This window comes from Plecotus auritus (assembly GCF_963455305.1).
Source record: "Plecotus auritus genome assembly, chromosome: 1".
In the NCBI taxonomy this organism is placed as follows: domain Eukaryota; kingdom Metazoa; phylum Chordata; class Mammalia; order Chiroptera; family Vespertilionidae; genus Plecotus; species Plecotus auritus.
Genome location: NC_137770.1, coordinates 44,192,770 through 44,212,291, shown reverse-complemented (window position 1 = coordinate 44,212,291; position 19,522 = coordinate 44,192,770). Strand labels below are relative to the sequence as shown.

The 19,522-nt window shown below is 40.9% G+C and overlaps 1 protein-coding gene across 1 annotated transcript in view; it reads right to left on the bottom strand.

The window, feature by feature from the left end:
- Positions 1 to 19,522, bottom strand: part of TXNDC16 (thioredoxin domain containing 16) — a 93,629-nt gene that overhangs the window by 5,648 nt on the left and 68,459 nt on the right. Inside the window, exons 17-19 of the mRNA XM_080659095.1 lie at positions 10,120 to 10,204; positions 8,652 to 8,790; positions 3,924 to 4,084 (exon numbers count right to left, since the gene is read on the bottom strand). Of these exons, the coding sequence (XP_080515221.1) occupies positions 3,924 to 4,084; positions 8,652 to 8,790; positions 10,120 to 10,204 (385 nt within the window). The remainder of the gene's footprint in view (positions 1 to 3,923; positions 4,085 to 8,651; positions 8,791 to 10,119; positions 10,205 to 19,522) is intronic.

The window sequence follows — 19,522 nt, the reverse complement described above, 5'->3', positions numbered from 1 at the left end:
AAAAGCAAAAATAAAAAAGTGGGGCTACATCAAACTAAAAAGCTTCTGCACAGCAAAGGAAACTAACAAAATGAAATGGCAACTTTCAGAATAGGAGAAAATATTGGCAAATCACATCTGATAAAGGATCCAAAATAATTGAAGAACTCATAAAACTCAACAACAAAAAAATCCGATTTTAAAATGGGCAGAAGAATTGATTAAACATTTTTGCAAAGAAGACATACAAAGGCCAAAAGATACATGAAAAGATGCTCAGCATCACAAATCACCAGGGAAATGCAAATCAAAACCATGAGCTACTTATCACCTGCCACCCATTAGGATGGCTATTATAAAAACGACTAGAGGCCCATTGCACGAAGAGATTCGTGCAACAGGCCTTCCTTCCCTTGGCTTCCAGCACTGGTTTTCCTCTGGCACCCGGGACCCAGGCCTTCGCTCTGGCCTGAGTCTGCCTTCTTTGTCTCTGCTGCAGACTCAGGCCGGAGTCTGCCATCTTCGTCTTCACTGCAGGCTCTGACCGGTTCGTCTTGGCTGCTTCGCTGCAGACTCTAGCCGGAGTCTGCCATCTTTGTCTTTGCTGCAGACTCCAGCCGGAGTCTGCCATCTTGTCTTCACTGCAGCAGTCTGGTCCTGTAGATCCCTTCACCCTCCCTCTCCCCGCCCTCCCTTTTAAAGCAGGCGTCCTGCCGGGCGTGGCCACTCTGTGCCTGGAGCAGCTGGGCGGCTGCCATCTTTGGCCTTCTAATTTGCATACTCACTCTGATTGGCTGTGGGCGTAGCAGAGATACAGTCAATTTACATGTTTATCTATTAGGTAAGACAAGAGATTAAAAGTGTTGGTGAGGATACAGAGAAAAGGGAGCCCTTGTGCACTGTTGGTAGGAAAGTAATTGGTGCAATAGCAAACAATATGATGGTTCCTCAAATAATTAAAAACAGAACTAGCATATGATCCAGCAATCCCAGTTCTGGGTATGTATCCAAAAAAAATAAAAACAGGACATCAAAGAGATATCTGCATTCTCATATTCATTGCAGCATTATGAATAAAATGTGGTATATGACTGTATATATGTATGTATATATATACACACATATATCTATATATATAAAACCCTAATACACAAATAGACTGAATGGTGGAACAATTGAACAACCAGTTGCTATGATGTGAGCTGACCACCAGGGGGCACGTGCAGAACATGGTGGGCATGGGCCGCGGCAGTATGGTGGAGCAGGTGAGTGGAGGGCGCTAGTCACTGTCATTGGGGCGAGCCACTGGTAGTTACTGAAAATTCTTTGCTCCCATGTGCCGTGGTCCTGCCTGGTGCTCGCACCTGCTGCTGGTGCTGGCCCCAATTGCTCGGTGCCATCAGTGGGTGCAAGCCGCTGCAGCTGCCAGCCCCAATCGCCCCTCAGGGCTTCTCCACCACCCCTGCTCCTGAGGAGCCATCAGGGACGGCAGCTGCCTCTTGCCCCCACTGCCAGCGCCGGCCCCGCTCGCACCCACCCTGCTCACACCTGTAGTTGGCCCCGCTCACACCCTGCTTGCACCTGCTGCTGGCACTGGCCCCAATCGCTCTGTGCTGTCAGCAGGTGTGAGCGGGGCCAGTGCCATCAGCATGTGGGAGCAGCAGCGGCAGGAGCAGGGCTGCTGGCAGACAGGGGACTGTGGGCCGCAGCAGGAGGGAAGGGGCAGGGGCGTGGAGGATGGGCCGAGACCCACCCCTGTGCCCACCGCAGCCTCGCGGGCCACAGTTCCTTTCAAGGTGCATGAATTCATGCACTGGGCCCCTAGAGTGTGTGTGTGTGTGTGTGTGTGTGTGTGTGTGTGTGTGTGTGTATACACACACAGAATATTATTCAGCCAGGAGAAAGAAGGAAATCCTGCCATTTGCAACAACATGGATGAAGCTTGAGGGCATTATGCCAAGTGAAATAAGTCAGGCAAAGACAAACACTGCACAGAATCACTTACATGAGGAATTTAAAAAAAAAAAAAAAAAAAAGTCAAACCTCTAGAAATAGAAGAAAAGTGATTGCCAGGGACTGAGAGTTAAGGAAAATAGGGTGAGGTTGGTAAAAGAGTACAAACATTCAGCTGTAATATGGTCTGAAGCTCTAATGTAAAATATGGGGACTATAACTGATAACACTATATTGTATAATTGAAATTTGCTAGGAGATTAGAACTTAAATTTGTTCTTACCCCTCCCCCAATGTGTGTGTGTGTGTGTGTGTGTGTGTGTGTGTGTGTATGTGTAAATACGTGAGGTGATGGATGTGAGAATTAACTAGATGGAAGAATCTTTTCACAATGCATATCCTATCTAATAAAAGAATAATATGCAAATTAATCATCACTCTGCTATACCCACAAGCCACGCCCACCAGCCAATCAGGAGCGAGTATGCAAATTAACCCAACCAAGATGGCTGTGGCCACAGAGTGAGCAGGAGGCTTGGGTTTCCCTGGCAATGGAGGAAGCCAAGCTTTCCGCCTGCCCTGGCCAGCCCAGGCCTCCACTCAAGGCTACAAAGTTTCAATTATAGAAGATAAATAAATCCCAACAAAAATGGCTGTGGCCAGGGAGCAAGCAGGAGGCTTGGCTCCACTTAAGGCTACAAAGTTTTAATTAAAGAAGATAAATAAATCCCAGATACCAGAGCCTCCGCTTGGGTCGCCAGGGGGCGTGGCCGGCCTGCAAACCACCACAGGTCCCTCACCCAGGCCACCCCATGCCCCAAGGGAACCCCCACCCTGATCTGGGACACCCTTCAGGGCAAACCAACTGGCCCCCACCCATGCACCAGGCCTCTATCCTATCTAATAAAAGAGTAATATGCAAATTGACCATCACTCCAACACACAAGATGGCTGCCACAAGATGGCCAGCAGGGGAGGGCAGTTGGGAAGGACCAGGTCTGCAAGGGAGGGCAGTTGTGGGCAATCAAGCATGCAGGGGAGGGCAGTTGGGAGGAACCAGGCCTGCAAGGGAGGGCAGTTGGGGGCGATCAAGCCTGCAGAGGAGGGCAGTTGGGAGGGACCAGGTCTGCAAGGGAGGGCAGTTGTGGGTGATCAGGCCAGCAGGGGAGGGGAGTTGGGAGGGACCAGGCCTACAAGGGAGGGCAGTTGGGGGCGATCAAGCCTGCAGGGGAGGGCAGTTAGGGGTGACCAGGTCTGCAAGGGAGGGAATTTGGGGGCAACTGGGCCTGCAGGTAAGGGTAATTAGGAGGTACCCAGGCCTTCAGGGGAGAGCAGTTGGAGGGGACCAGGCCTGCAGGGGAGGGCATTTAGGGGTGACCAGTCCTGCAGGGGAGGGCAGTTAGGGGCAATCAGGCTGGCAGGGGATCAGTTAGGCATCAATCAGGCTGGCAGGGGAGTGGTTAGGGGGTGATCAGGCTGGCAGGCAGAAGCCGTTAGGGGCAATCAGGAAGGCAGGCAGGTGAGCAGTTGGGAGCCAGCAGTCCTGGATTGTGAGAGGGATGTCCAACTGCCCATTTAGGCCCAATCCTACCGGGATCAAGCCTAAACGGGCAGTCAGACATCCCTCGAGGGGTCCCAGATTGGAGAGGGTGCAGGCTGGGCTGAGGGACACACACCCCCTGCATGAATTTCGTGCACCGGGCCTCTAGTATATCACAATGTAACTTGAAGTATCTTACAATTTATTTGTCTATTATACCTCAATAAGGCTGAAAAAAAAAAAAAGAAAAAAATTATTGTAGAACAGAAGTCGATCTGAAAGATCATTTTAGATCATCTGAGAGAGTTTAGTTATTAAAATATCATGATGACATGTACATTGGTCCCAAAATATTAACTCCAAAGGTAGAGTTTAGAGAGTTTCATTTCCTAATGAAAATATAATAATTATACTTTACCTTTTGCATATTAAAAGTTAAAAATATACTTACAGATTTAACCAGCAAGGGATAACTGAATCCAGGTGTTTCTCTTTTACCAGTGTCAACACTGCATTTTGATACTGAGGGTTTATGATGCCATCACTGAATAAAATAAGTAATGGTTTCTGAAGCCGTATATAGGTGGGAAGGTTTTCCACAGTGATTTCCGGCTATTAAAACAACAACAAGGGGAATGATGATGCATAAAATAAAGAATACTGTTCAAATTGTTCCTGCAGTTTTAGTTTGTAAAATGTAATTCAAGCATATTACCATTTAAGTGATTTGCTTTACTGACTAATAACTAGAAATCTCAGGAATGTTTTTTTAAGCCAATTTTATCTTAATAAAGTTATTTTTAAAATAAAACTACTAACAGAATTTGAAAATAAATTAACTTAAAGGAGCATCCTGTTTTACACATCAAATTATTTCTTATGCTAAGATCTAGACCAGAGTAGACAATGTACTCATGACAAACAAAACTTTTATTTTATTTTTATCAAACATAAAATTTTTGAAAAAAATGTAAGCTGAGTTTTAAAGAAATACACTGAGTGGCCAGATTATTATGACCACCCCATCAGTACTTCGTTGGGCCACCTTTTGCCTTCAATACTGTGGCGATTCTTCTTGGCATTGACTCCACAAGATGTTGAAAGGTGATGCGAGGAATCTGACACCATGCCTGATGAATATCACTGTCCAGTTCTGTGAGATTTGATGGTTGTGGAACCAGCCTGCCTGATGGCTCTTTTAACTTTGTCCCACAAATGCTCAATTAGATTGAGATCTGGTGATTGTGGGGGCCACCTAAGCAATGTAAAGTCTCCCTCATGTCCTTGAAACCACTCCTGCACAATACGAGCACCGTGGCATGGCGCATTGTCTTGTTGGAAGAAGCCATCTCCATTGGGATACACCATCAACATGATAGGATGAACTTGATCAGCAACGATACTTACCATAGGTATGTTGTGCTATTCAGACGTTGTTCCACACGAATTAAAGGGCCCAAATCATGCCAGGAAAACATGCCCCAAACCATAACACTGCCCCCATCAGCTTGAAGGGTTGTACTCATGCATGTGGGGTGCATGCTTTCATGCTGTTTCCACCAAATTCTCACTCTGCCATCTTCATGATGCAACTGGAAACGTGATTCATCGGACCACACAACTTTTTTCCAAAGCTCAACTGTCCAATCCTTGTGCTTCCTGTGCGAATTGGAGACGTTTTATCTTGGTAACTACAGACAGCAAAGGTGTTCGAACAGGCCTTCGGCTTCCATATCCCATACGATGCAGTGTACGGCTAATTTGCCTACAAACGTCAGGTGGTCATAATAATCTGGCTACTCAGTGTAATCTTTTGACATTTATGATTACTTAAAATAAAAATCTTACTGTGTTTCAATATTATGGATTTTTAGCATAATTAAAATAATGAAAAAGCTGTACATTTATACAATGGAATACTACTCTGCTGTAAAAAAAGAAGAAAATCTTATCCTTGCGACAGCATGGATGGACCTGGAGAGCATTATTTTAAGTGAAATAAGCCAGTCAGAAAGATAAGTACCATATGATTTCACTCATACATGGAATCTAATAAACAAACTGAACTAACAAATAAAATAGAAACAGGCTCACAGATAGAGAGCATGCAGACAGCTCAGGGTGGGAAAAAAATTGAGGGGAAAAGAATTTATGGTCATGAATAAAATTTCCCAAAAAAGAACATAACAAAAGAAGAAAAAAGCATTGAGGATGTAATTCTAGAGTGACCAGAGGGTTGAAGGAGTATCTGGAGAGGACTGAATTATAAAAGCCAAAGGAAAAGACTAAATTTTTAAAAGGAATGGCATAGTTAACAGTTTTATGTTCTTCCCCACCCTTCTCTACCCTTCTACCCCCACTTATACAAAGTTGTGGGTTTTTTTTATATATTTTATTGATTTTTTTACAGAGAGGAAAGGAGAGGGATAGAGAGTTAGAAACATCGATGAGAGAGAAACATCGATCAGCTGCCTCCTGCACACCTCCTACTGGGGATGTGCCCGCAACCAAAGTACATGCCCTTGACCGGAATCGAACCCGGGACCCTTGAGTCCGCAGACTGACGCTCTATCCACTGAGCCAAACCGGTTAGGGTACTTTATACAAAGTTTTGATTGCTACTGAGAAGCTAAGGAGAAACAGAAAAGGTCATCAAATGTGGTCGTTGGAAGGTGACCTTTACCTCCCGGAGTATGTAAGAGGCTATAATTGTGTGGGTTCTGGTATTCTTATTCATAGTAAAAGCATAAAAAGAACTTAAGGTATCTAAGTGTGAAAGCGTGGGATATATCATTCATTATATAGTTATCGTGTATTTCATTTGGGGGCATTATTTACCTAGGCTACTTTGTCATCAGGTTCACTAAAATAAAAATTTGATGCCGTATTAAAAATATCTACCATCTGGTCATCCACTCCTCTTTCCTACCCAGATGAAGGAACCAAAGTCTGTCTAGTACTTAAGGGCAGACCAGGAGAGGAGCTTGCTGCTAGCTGACTATTGCAGTCACTACATGCTCTAGACTTAAACCTCCAATGTGGAGCAACTTTAGGAAATTTAATAGCCACTTGAGAGTGTTTTCATTTACGGAAACACCACAAACTAAAAGCAAAATAATTTTTATTATAGCTGTTCAGTATTGAGTAGAACACGGCAAACCAAAACATTGTACAACACCACAATGCTTATCATGTTTGCATAAACTAGAAACAGATTTTAATAGTTAAGTTTGCCCTAAATTTCTCAGCCTTAAAGATTATAATCTGAATGAATAAAATTGATACTAATTTTTACCTATCTGTTAGGCAAAAAAGAGTAAAATGATACAAATCTCCTGTTGGGCAAAACAGGAGTATCAGAAGCCTTAAAAATGTGTCTACCCTTTGGAACAGCAACTAAAACTCTATGAATTTACCATAAGAATATATCATGAAACATGGAAAGATTATCTATGAAGATGGTCCCTGAGTAAAACAAACAAACTAAAGACAACTTAAATATTCATCTATAGAAAACTAATTAAATTGTGTTCTAGTACAACAGAATATTATGCAGATATTAAAAAAACAATATGCCTATCTTTATTTCTTGATGAAACACATATATACACATGGAAATTTTTTAAACTTTGGATAATATATCCCCAAATTTAAACTTGGTTAGAGGTGGATTCTAAATTTCTTCATTATAGTTTTCTGTATTATCTGGAAAAAAAGTCCAACAATATTACACTATGTATTTGCTAAAGAAATATATAGCCCGGCTGGTGTCGCTCAGTGGTTGAGCATCGACCCATGAACCAGAAAGTCACAGTTTGATTCTCAGTTGGAGCACATGCCTGGGTTGCAGGCTCGATCCACAGTAGGGGGCTTGCAGGAGGCAGCAGATCAATGATTCTCTCTCATCATAATTAATGTTTCTATTCCTCTCTCCCTCTCCCTTCCTCTCTCTGAAATCCATCAGAACATATTTTGGAAAAAAAGAAATAGGTGATTCCATATCTCTGGTAAAAAATGTGCAAGATGAGTGCAACATGTTATTAAAGACAAAATTATTACTTGAGTAAATAATTTAGAAAACCACATCCTGAAAATATTAATAATTTGATTAATTATAACCTGTAAGTTTAATTTGGGGAGAGTGGTGAGGGAACAGAACCAATGTGACAAGAAGATTTAATAATTAAAACTATGGTCATTTATTTGAACCTAAAATGTAGTCATTCAGATTATCACGACAACATAAAAACAAGACATATGTTCAGTATTTATAGCTGATAAAAGTGCTCCTTATGTCACTTTATAATTATAGAAAAGCATACATTTATAATAATCTAGCTATGTTTAATATAAAAAACAACTGAAATCAAGAAATGCGTATTACATATTTTGTGCCCCTGAATCCACCATTATACAAAGCATTGAAAAAGGCCTTTCATAAGTCAATATTTTGTTCTAACTGTATAAAGAATAAAAATACCAGCTAGTGCTGGCCGGTGTGGCTCAGTTGGTTGGAGCATTGTCCTGTACACCAAAAGGTGGTGGGTTCAATTCCTGGTCAGAGCTCAAACCCAGGTTATAGGTTCAATCCTCAATCGGGTGCATATGGGAGGCAGCCAATCAATGTTTCTCACATCATCGTCTGTCTCTGTCTCTCTCTCTCTTCCACTTCCTCCCTCTCTGGAATAAAAAAAAAAAAATCAGCTAACATTTGTTGAATGTTTACCAGGGGCCAAACACTGAACACAAATAATCTCCTTTAGTCTTTATACTAATGCTCAGAAGTTGCTACTATCACCTACATTTTACACTGACACACTGAGAAGTTAACACACTGCCAGTAAGTAATCAAGCCAAGGATTTGAAGCTGAGCAATCTTATTCTCCAGAACCCATGTGCTTTATACCAAGTTTCAGCCTAGATTAAGCACTTCAACTGGCCATCAGCCACACTGGCCTCAGAAATAAAAATAATCCAGACATGGAAACATTTGGCAGTGGACTAGAGAAGCTTCATGCATAATGAGTGAACAATAAAACAGCACCCCAATGAATCCTCTGTCACAAACATCATGCCATATGCCAATAAAAGCTGGAAAATCACATATTAAAATAAACTACCTTTAACTCATCTAGATATCCATATTTCAAATAACATCCTTATTATAAAATATACTCACAAATGTTTCCAGTAATGCATTTGTTATTATTTGAACTATATCTTGAGCATGGGCGTTGGCTAATGGAATGCTCTCTACTTTGCTTTCTTTGTGTCTGGCAAGCAGCAGTGCTGGAAGAGTTGCAGTATATTTATTTGACCTATGGAGAAATATATATTTAAAAATTTCAACTAAATAACAGCAAGTCATCAAAAACATAAACAATGAGGCCAAGGAGTCACAGTGGAAGGCAGCAAATGGGAAGCCCTATTACCAAGGAAATAATAACTCAATTTACAGACAAATTTATCTTCTGTAGCCTTGACGACCAAGATTGAAAGAAAGCAACAGATAATAATCTACCCAGATTTTTTTTCCTAGAGAATTTATCCATCAAGAAAATGTCTAAACAGGATTAGGAACACATTGAATAGCTCTCAAACTTTCTGGACTGCTCACCATACTGCTGAGCAAGGAGATGGGCATTTATTAGAAATCTACTCTTTGCAGGCACTACACCAGGTGCTTTTAGTTAAGTTTTCATTTAACCCTCAGAACAGCCCTATAAAACAGCCACCGTTAACCCCAGCTTCCAGAAGAGGAAACCAGTACTCGAGGGTGATAAATAGCAGAGAGAGAATTCAAACTGAGGTTCTCCAGACGCGGTCTGTGCTTTCTCCACTGTAACAGAGCCCAAATCTGCTCCCTCCTGCCACAACTTTTGCTAAGTAAATCACTAAATTAAATAGGAAAAAATGCCTTGTGTGAAATTACCAGTGATATAGTCACATTTATATCATTAAAAAACTCCTGTTAGAACAAAATACCAGGTATGACTCAATTAAAACTCTGGGAGAAATCTGGAAAAACTTTGATTTTTATATATATATGGCAAATCAAAACCCAAACACTCAAGAAGTAAAATCTCGCCCCTCCCCCCCTTCCCACAAAATACAACAATTCCAAAAATCAAAACTGCAGGTAATAGCCTGGCTGGTGTGGTTCAGTTGTAGAGCATCGGCCCATGAACCACGTCACTGGTCAGGGCACATGCCCCAATTGTGTGCTCGATCCCCAATAGGGGGTGTGCAGGAGGCAGCCAATGAATGATTCTCTTTCATCATTGATATTTCTATTTCACTCTCCTTCTCCCTTCCTCTCTGAACTCAATAAAAATATATATATTTTAAATGTATGCATTTAAAAAACTAAATTAAATAAACATGTTTTTAAAAACTACAGAACCCAAAGAGAACAATTTTTATAGGAAGATGAAGTCATATGAATCCAAGGTTGCTCCTCTGGGGGTGCTATGTAAAAGAATATATAAAAATTCTAAATAGCCACATGGTACTTTCCAGATCTTCCTAGAAGAAAATTAAAACTTGTAATGTGTCTTCCCTATCTTTTTTCTCAACTATGTAAAGACAAGCAATATATTATTTTGCAAACTTCTTTCTTCCTAAAATTAGAAGACCAATAAACTTACAGTATCAAAACATCTTCTTTAGAATAAATTCCAGTGATAACACATCCTTTTAGGTACTTTCCTGCTTCAATGAAATCTTCTTGTGCTAAAAATACACAGACAAGACCGAAAAAAGAAATCTTTAAAATTATGTGTGCTACTCAACTGGTGAAGAGATTTATAGAGAGTACTTTGTTATTAATTAATTATAATAAATATTTAAGTGTAGATCTTATATAACATAATAGTTTTAAAATAAATCTGTATCTTTTGATATTTGATTATGACAGAAATGTAAATTGATGTAATACAATATGGTTCCCTAAACAAATGTACTCTAAATCTGTAAGCTTTACAGCACTCTAATCATACACATTTACTGAATAAATATTTGTTGCTTTTTAAAATTTACTTCTAAGGCAGGATAAATGGAGACAACTTTCTTATATGGCGCTTGGAAAGAGAAACTGGTATGTGAAATGATATACACATTATAATCACAAAATCTAAAAGAAGCAATATGCATAGGCAAGAAGAGAAGACTGGAAATTCTAGTTCTCTAGAATGTCTGTGTTAAGGGTTCTACAATTAGGAGGGATTTATGTCTTTTTTATTTTCTACCAGTGGCTCAGTGCACGAAATTCGTTCACATTAAAAGGGGGACCCAGAATCAAGTCCCTGCCCACCCACATGCGCCTCAAAATCATGTTGATACCCAGACCCAGCAGCGCCCCCCACCCCCCCCCCCCCCCGCATTGGGCTAGATCCAGACCTGGCCAGTCCCATCCTTGCCGGGCAGGGGGTGTGGCCTGAGGTCCCCCAGATGGGATGGGGGCATGCCTTGAGGTCCCCTTTCAATCCCCGCAAGGTGGGGGACATGGCCTGAGATCCCCTGTCAAGCCCCACTGGGTTGGGGGCATGGCCTGAGGTCCCCTGTCAAGCCCCACCAGGCAGGGGGGGGTGCAGCCTCAGGTCCCCCGTCAAGCCCCACTGGCAGGGGGGCGCAGCCTCAGGTCCCCCATCAAGCCCTGCTGGGCAGGGGGCACGGTCTGAGTTCCCCCGACCCAGCACTGGGGGTGCACCTTGAGGTCCCTGGTCAAGCCCCACTGGGTGGGGAGCACAGCCTGAGGTCCCCTGTTAAGCCCCGCCCAGGCAAGGGGGTGCAGTCTCAGGTCCCTTGGCCCAGTGCCGGGGTGGGGTCGTGGCCTGAAGTCCCCTGTCAAGCCCCACCTGGTGGGGGACGCAGCCTGAGGTCCCCTAGTCCAGCACCAGGACTGGAAGTGCACCTTGAGGTCCCCCGTCAAGCCCCACCGGGCGGGGGTCGCAGCCTGAGGTCCCCCAGCCTGACACCTGGGCAGGGGGCACGGCCTGAGGTCCCCTGTAAAGCCCCACAGGGGCGGGGGAGGGGGTAGCCCAGGGGTGGGCAAACTTTTTGACTCGAGGGCCACAATGAGTTCTTAAACTGGACCGGAGGGCCGGAACAAAAGCATGGATGGAGTGTTTGTGTGAACTAATACAAATTCAAAGTAAAGGAGCGGAGGGGAGAGCAAGAGAACCCTCTGCTCTTAAGCTCCGCGGGCCGGATAGAACAGCCGAACGGGCCGGATCCGGCCTGCTGGCCGTAGTTTGCCCATGGCTGGTGTAGCCTCAGGTCCCTGCTGATTGCTCATTAAGGCTCCTTAAGGGAACTTGGCCTCAGCTGTGGGTGCAGCCATCTTTGTGATGGAGTGGTGGTCAATTAGCATATTCCCTCTTTATTAGATAGGATAATCTGTTTTTCTTTTGAACTTTGATTAATTTGTGTAACAGTTTTTTTCTCATTTGTTAGAATAGATATTCAAAATTAAAATTATTATGTCTATAGATTTCTGAATGCATTTGCATAAATAATAGCATGTTCTGGATTGTGCTAATAATCAAATAAAAAAGCAAGTCTGAATTAATATTTACAGACTAATGAGAATAGAGCAGAGGTGAACTTATATAAATGACATATTCTTGCCACATGGAGGCTAAATGATAGCCCAGCTTGCTGCATGTGAGGATCATAGTTCAAACACAAAAACAACGATGGAAGATTTGAGTCATAAAGCACCTAGCTGTCTGGGTATGCTGAACCCAAAAGATCTATACCGTAGCATAGAGCACTATGTTCAGGGTGCAAGCATCAACACTGTTAACACTGGGTAACCATAAGATTATTTTCTTTAAAAAAGTATACATATTTTCCACAAGATTATCTGTAGGAAAGCAAACTTACTAGAATGGACCAGTCAACCAATTGGCAGCATTGAGAGCTCATTTATAATCATGATTCTAATAAGAAACTAGTAATCCATGAAAATATATTTTTTTAGCCTGTGCTACACCAAAGTAGAAAAGATTCATAAGAAAACTAAGCTAGTAACTAGCATATTCCCCACCTTGGTGAAAACTGCACATATGTCAGATATATGGCAACCCCAAATATAAGGAAATAATCAGCTATCTAAATAAAAAGTTTTAACCACTATTAATATATTAGAGATGTAATATTATGGTGACCTACAATATTTAGGTGTTAACTATAAACATATTTTAATTGCATAAAAGTAATACCACTTTTTTCCACTATTACGTTTTACTGGTTTTATTTACACACACAAATATACACATATATAAATATGCATATATAACCCTGTCAGCAAGAGTTGAGAAACAAAAACACTCCATTAACTAAAAGCACTCCTAACCCCTAGATCTTAGTTTCTAAATTCAATGTCCCACTAAAAGGAACCTGGACTCCTTGGAGAAATAACTAATTCCAGGAGTGGGGCTGGGAACATCTTGTGGCAAAAGGACATATTCAAAGAATAATGGACATGTCAGGAGTCAGATTGAAGAGGTTCCCACTGACCAAACTTGAGCAAACTAATGGTAGTAACTGATCATAACCCATTGAATAAAATAAGAACTCAGGTGTCCACACTGATAAACAGACAAATGAGAAAGGAAAGCTCTTACAGCTAATAAATGTAAAAAGAATAATGGAGTTAGAACTTTTCCACTTGGCAACCATCATAGTAATAACTCTTTCAATTCTAAAACTGAAGTGTAAAATTATGAGAAACAGGCCATTTACAAAGTTTTTAATTATATCCCCCATCAGATACTTATTTACTACAAAGTTAAAAATAGTAACTTTCCAGGAAAGGGACCTGGCATATACACCTGTGGACAAAAGAGAAATTTTAGCCCTCATGGAATTCACATTTTAGTGTTCAAATGATCAGAATCTATATAAACAACAAATTAATATCTGATTCAAAATTAGTGCTCAATAAATGCCAGTAGTTAGCTTTTCTGAATAAAATACAAATGTACATAAAATGTACACCATAGCCTTTTATTGTTATACATTTTCTCATTCCACAGATGTTGAAAGTCTGGCAACTATCATGGGAATGTCTGCAAAATATAAACAGACAAAAATACATAAAGAAGTGGAACTAATACCTGATTGAAAAGGCTGGGAATAATCAAGCCAGTTAAATAATAAATTTTAAAAAGCACCTTATCCAGATTACATCATTCTGGCACACCAGAACTACCTGTATATAATTTAGCATTATACTTTTGACTTTTTTTGAGATATAATTACATGTAAATTATATTATCATTTGTACAGAAATACAATCAAGTACATTGTTCCTTATACTGATCTCAGCATCTATAATCAAGAAAAAGTTTTCTCGGAGAGAAACCAAGATGGCGGCATAGGTAAGCACCTAAACTGCTGCCTCGCACAACAATTTCAAAACTACAACTAAAAGACGGAATGGACACCATCCAGAACCATAGGAAAGCTGGCTGAGTGAAAATTCTACAACTAGAAGGAAAGAGAAAAGCTCACAGAGAATTGGAGGTACGGCAAAGGGTCTTTGTGCGCGCAGAGAGGAAGGGCGGCTGAGAGCCTGGCTGACTTTCTCTGGCGGAAGGGGGAAGGAAGCCCCCGACCCCACTGAACCCCAGTTCTGACTGCACTAAACCCCAGTCCCGGGCAAAACCCCGTGGACCCAGGCTCATGCATGGGGAGTCTGGACTGTCAGGTAGAGAGAAAGGCACCTGGAGACTCGGAGACCCGGGGGAGACCCAGGGGAGCCCCGGGGGGCAGGGGACTGGAGGCGCGCGCGCCAGTGTGCACAAAGGCTGCGGAGGTTGCCACAGGCTTTCCCTAGCAGAAGGGAGTAGGAAGCTCCTGATTGCACTGAACCCCAGTTCTGACTGCACTGAACCCCAGTTCCAGGCGAGCCCCTGAGGAACAATGCTCTTGTGGGGGAAATCTGGACTCTCGGGCAGAGACTCGGGAGCTGGGGAAGGCAGAGGTCTGCAGGCGCGCACGCGCGCAAGGGCAAGGCTGACTGGAAGCCAAGACTGTCTGCTCCGCCCTGAGACTCCACCGCATCCAAGCTGAGCACAGAGGCTATTGCAATTTGGCAAGTCTAATCCTATAAGGCTGTCTCCAGCACCGAACTTCTCCCAGCGTAGACACAGCTGATCCTTACAGCCAACTGGCCTGGAGGTCAATTCCTCCCAGTGATACCAACAACAATCAAGACTTAACTACAACAAGGCTGTACACACAGTCCACAAAGGGGTGCACCAAGAGTGTCCACCTCAGGTTAACTGGGGAGGCAGACCCACTGGGCCATATAGGAAACCTAGCACACAAATCTACCTTACCAACTCAGGGAAGCAGTGAAAATGCGGCGTCAAAGAATCAGATCACAAACGAAAGAAATGGAGGAAAACAAACGACTGGATATAGAATTCAAAACCACGGTTATAAGGCTTTTCAAGAATATCCTAGAAAAGGCCGATAAATATAACGAGACCCTCGAAGATATGAAAAAGGACCAACTAGAAATTAAACATACACTGACTGAAATAAAAAATATTATACAGAGACCCAACAACAGACTAGAGCAGGGGTGGGCAAACTTTTTGACTCGAGGGCCACAATGGGTTCTTAAACTGGACCGGAGGGCCAGAACAAAAGCATGGATGGAGTGTTTGTGTGAACTAATATAAATTCAAAGTAAAGGAGCGGAGGGGAGAGCAAGAGAACCGGATAGAACAGCCGGATCCGGCCCACGGGCCGTAGTTTGCCCAAGGCTGGGCTAGAGGAACACAAGAATCAAGTCAAAGAATTGAAATACAAAGAAGCAAAAAACACTCAACCAATAAAGCAAAAAGAAAAAAAAAATCCAAAAAGTTGAAGATAGTGTAAGAAGCCTCTGGGACAACTTCAAGTGTACCAACATCAGAATTATGGGGGTGCCAGAAGAAGAGAGAGAGCAAGATACTGAAAACCTATTTGAAGAAATAATGACTGAAAACTTCCCCCACCTCGTGAAAGAAATAGACTTACAAGTCCAGGAAGCACACAGAACCCCAAACAAAAGGAATCCAAAGAGGACCACACCAACACACATCATAATTAAAATGCCAAGAGCAAAAGACAAAGAGAGAATCTTAAAAGCATCAAGAGAAAAACAGTTAATTACCTACAAGGGAGCACCCATACGATTGTCAGCTGATTTCTCAACAGAAACTATGCAGGCCAGATGGGAGTGGCAAGAAATTTTCAAAGTGATGAATAGCAAGAACCTACAACCAAGATTACTCTACCCAGCAAAGCTATCATTCAGAATTGAAGGGCAGATAAAGAGCTTCACAGATAAGAAAAAGCTAAAGGAGTTCATCACCACCAAACCAGTATTATATGAAATGCTGAAAGGTATTCTTAAAGAAGAGGAAGAAGAAAAAAGTAAAGATAAAAATTATGAACAACAAATACATATCTATCAACAAGTGAACCTAAAAATCAAGTGAATTAAAAACCTGAGGAACAGAATAATCTGGTGAATATAATAGAATCAGGGGCATAGAAAGGGAGTGGACTGATAATTCTCAGGGGGAAAGGGGTATGGGGGCGTTCAGGAAGAGACTGGACAAAAATCATATACCTATGGATGAGGACAGTGGGGGGGAGGTAAGGGCAGAAGGTGGGGTGGGAACCGGGTGGAGGGGAGCTATGGGGGGAAAAAGGAGAAACAATTGTAATAATCTGAATAAAGATTTATTTAAAAAATAAAAAATAAAAAAAATAAATTGTAAAAAAAAAAAAAAAGAAAAAGTTTTCTCTATGGGTGAGTCAACATCCTAACTGGATAAGATGGCAAAATTTCACCTTTCTGTTTCTGGTTGCTACCAGATTGTTGAGGGTTAAGTTTTATGATTAGCTGCAGTGTTTTCTAAATGGTCTACACAATTATCCCTACTGTTTTATTGCTTAACTCTTATCCTTGTTTTAATGATTTTATTGTATTTGTGCTTTTATTATCTGAAGACTTATTCCTTTTTTGGAAGGAGGTCCAGTGTGAGTAATAAATGAAAACACCTGAGGTAGATAAAAGACAAAGTCAACAGTGGGAGCAAAAACATTAGAAAGAGAAAGACAAAGGAGTAAAGCACAGACTCATTCACTTCACAATTTTTCATAAAGAAAACACAAATTAAAAAGCTATGCCCTCACCCTAGCTGGTTTGGCTCAGTGGATAGAGTGTCAGCCTGCAGACTGAAGGGTCCCGGGTTCGATTCTGGTCAAGGGCACATGCCTGGGTTGCGGGCCCAACCCCCAGTAGGGGGTGTGCAGGAGGCAATGATCAATGATTCTCTCTCATAATTGATGTTTCTATCTCTCTCTTCCTCTCCCTTCCTTTCTGAAATAAAAATATATTTTAAAAAAAGCTATGCCCTCTAGCATTTTGCTTCTAAGATGTTAGGCCCAGAGCACACATTAACATTCTTATTATTTCTTTGTAGTAAGTTCTTCAGCTTTTAATTTAAAAGAATTTGAAAAGAGCCCGGTCTGCATGACTCAGTGGATTGAGCATCATCCCATACACTAAGAGTTTGCTGGCTCAATTCCCTGTCAGGGCACATGCCCAGTTTGTGGCTCGATCCTAGTAAGGGGTATGCAGGAGGCAGCCTATCAATTTTTCTCTCTCATTATTGATGTTTCTATCTTCTCTTGCTCTCCCATCCTCTCTCTCTCTAAAAAAATCAATAAAAACATTAAAAAAAATAAAAATAAGAGAATTTGAAGACACACTGGAGGGGAATAACAAATTGAACTAACAAGCAAAATAGTGACAAACTCACACATAAGAGAGCAGGCTGACAGCTAGGGGGAGGGGTGAGGAGTGGAAGGATTGAGCAAAAAAGAAAAAAGAACTCATGGACATTAACAACAACAAAAAAACAAAAAAAGAAAAAGGACTCATGGACATTAACAACAGTGTAGTGATTGCAGGGGGGATGTGTGGGGGGGGGGGGAGTGGAGGAGATTATGGGGAATAAATGGTGATGGAAAAAGTAAAATAAAAAATATATTTAAATTTAAAAAAAGAAATGTTTAGAAGTAAAAATTTTATAAGTAACTAATATCTATTATATACAAATATAATGCTAAACATAGGAATCTTCTTCCCATACAAATATCCTTAAAAGATTTCATTCAGAATTTGAAATACATCTTAAATAAGAAGGGTTCTCTAGATAAATGGTAAGAGTATGTGATGAAAACACTAAAGCTAAGATTTTATTACATAGTCAAGTGGCTATCCATATGCAAAGGCAGAGAAAAACATTCTAAGCAATACTATGGGTCAGAAAAAATTCCCAATGTGTACCCTTCCTTTAAAAGTTACTGAAAGACACATTCCTAGGGAGCAAGAAATAAAGAGTAGGAGTTTAAGAATAGAGAAATTTTGATATTAAAAGAACTCTATAATCTGACACTCTGCAGACCTATATAAGTAAAATTAATTTATATAAGCACTGTGTCTAAGCTGAATGCAAAAACATTAATTTGAAATGCATGAAAAATAAGATCAATTAATTGAAGGATGGAGGGATGGATAGATATACAAGTATATGTTAAAGCAAGTGTAGTTAAATGCTAATGGTAGAATCTAGATGGCCAGGTATATCATTGTTCACTGTAGAATTCTTTCAACTTTGCTATATGTTTGAAAATATTCATAATGATATGTTAGGATAGAAAAGATTTCTGAAAGAGAAATATATCAAGGGAAAAAAAGCTCACCAATAATGATAACATGAGCCTATAATATGAGACCATACAGGCTCATATAGAGAAAAGGACCATAGAAGAAATTAAAAGCATCCTCAACTGCCATAAGAGGAATATTCCCAAAATCAATGAAATGGTGGTTAATTTTATAGATTCCAATATCAGTTGTTTTTGTTTTAAATATCTTCTTTACCCTTGGGGAAAATAAAACCAAAAGTAGTATACAGCATAAAGAAAAAAAGTAAAGAAAAAATAACAAAACCCTGGTCTGTGTGGCTCAGTGGTAAAGCATCAGCCTCTGCACCGAAGGGTCAAAGGGTCATGGGTTGGATTCCTGGTCAGATCAAGGGCATGTACCACCTGGGGTTGCAGGTTTGTTCCCAGCCCTTGGCGGGAGTAAGGGGGAGGGGTGAAGGGTGGCATTTGCGGGAGGCAACTAATCTATGTGTCTCTCTCACATCAATGTTTCTCTTTTTCTTTCTCTCCCTCCCTCCTTCTCTCTCTCTCTCTCCCTCTCTCTCTCTCTTTCTCTCTTTCTCCCTCTCTCCCTCTCCCTCATTCCTCCCTTCCACTCTTTAAAAATCAATGGAAAAAATATCCTCGGGTTAACAACAACAACAAAACAACAAAAAGAGAAATACCAATGAAGCATAAAACAAGCAACAGACATTCAAATAAGTATAGACAATATGTGTAAATGGCCAATGTTCACCTGAAAGAGTCAATAGGCAAAAATATATATAAAAAAGACAAATAAGAGACTTGACCCAATCATGTATTTTAAAACTAACCCAACATATATTAAAAACTAATAGATTAAGTATCAATAGGTAAAGTGAACAAAATGAAAAACATTTAAACAGATATATATACACACATATAGATGTGAATTTAATATGCTAATGGTGGAATAAAAAAAAGGAATGGTAGAATCAAAAAATAGGAAAACAGTGTTAACTACTTAAACGAATAGTTGGCCTCTAACCTCATTTCACGCACAAAAATATCGAAACAGTTAAAAACTTTTTTAAAAGAAAAAAATCAAAGGACACAATCCAGAGTGAAAAGGCAACTCATTAATGAAAGAAAAATATTTGTAAATCATGTATATGATAAGGGGTTAATAAACAGAATATATAAATAACTCCTGCAACTCAACAACCACTAACCAATTAAAAACTGGACATAGTACTTGAAAGACATTTTTCCAAAGAAGAAGTACAAACGACCAACATGCACGTGAAAAGATGCTTAACATCACTAATCATCACGCAACTAGGGAAA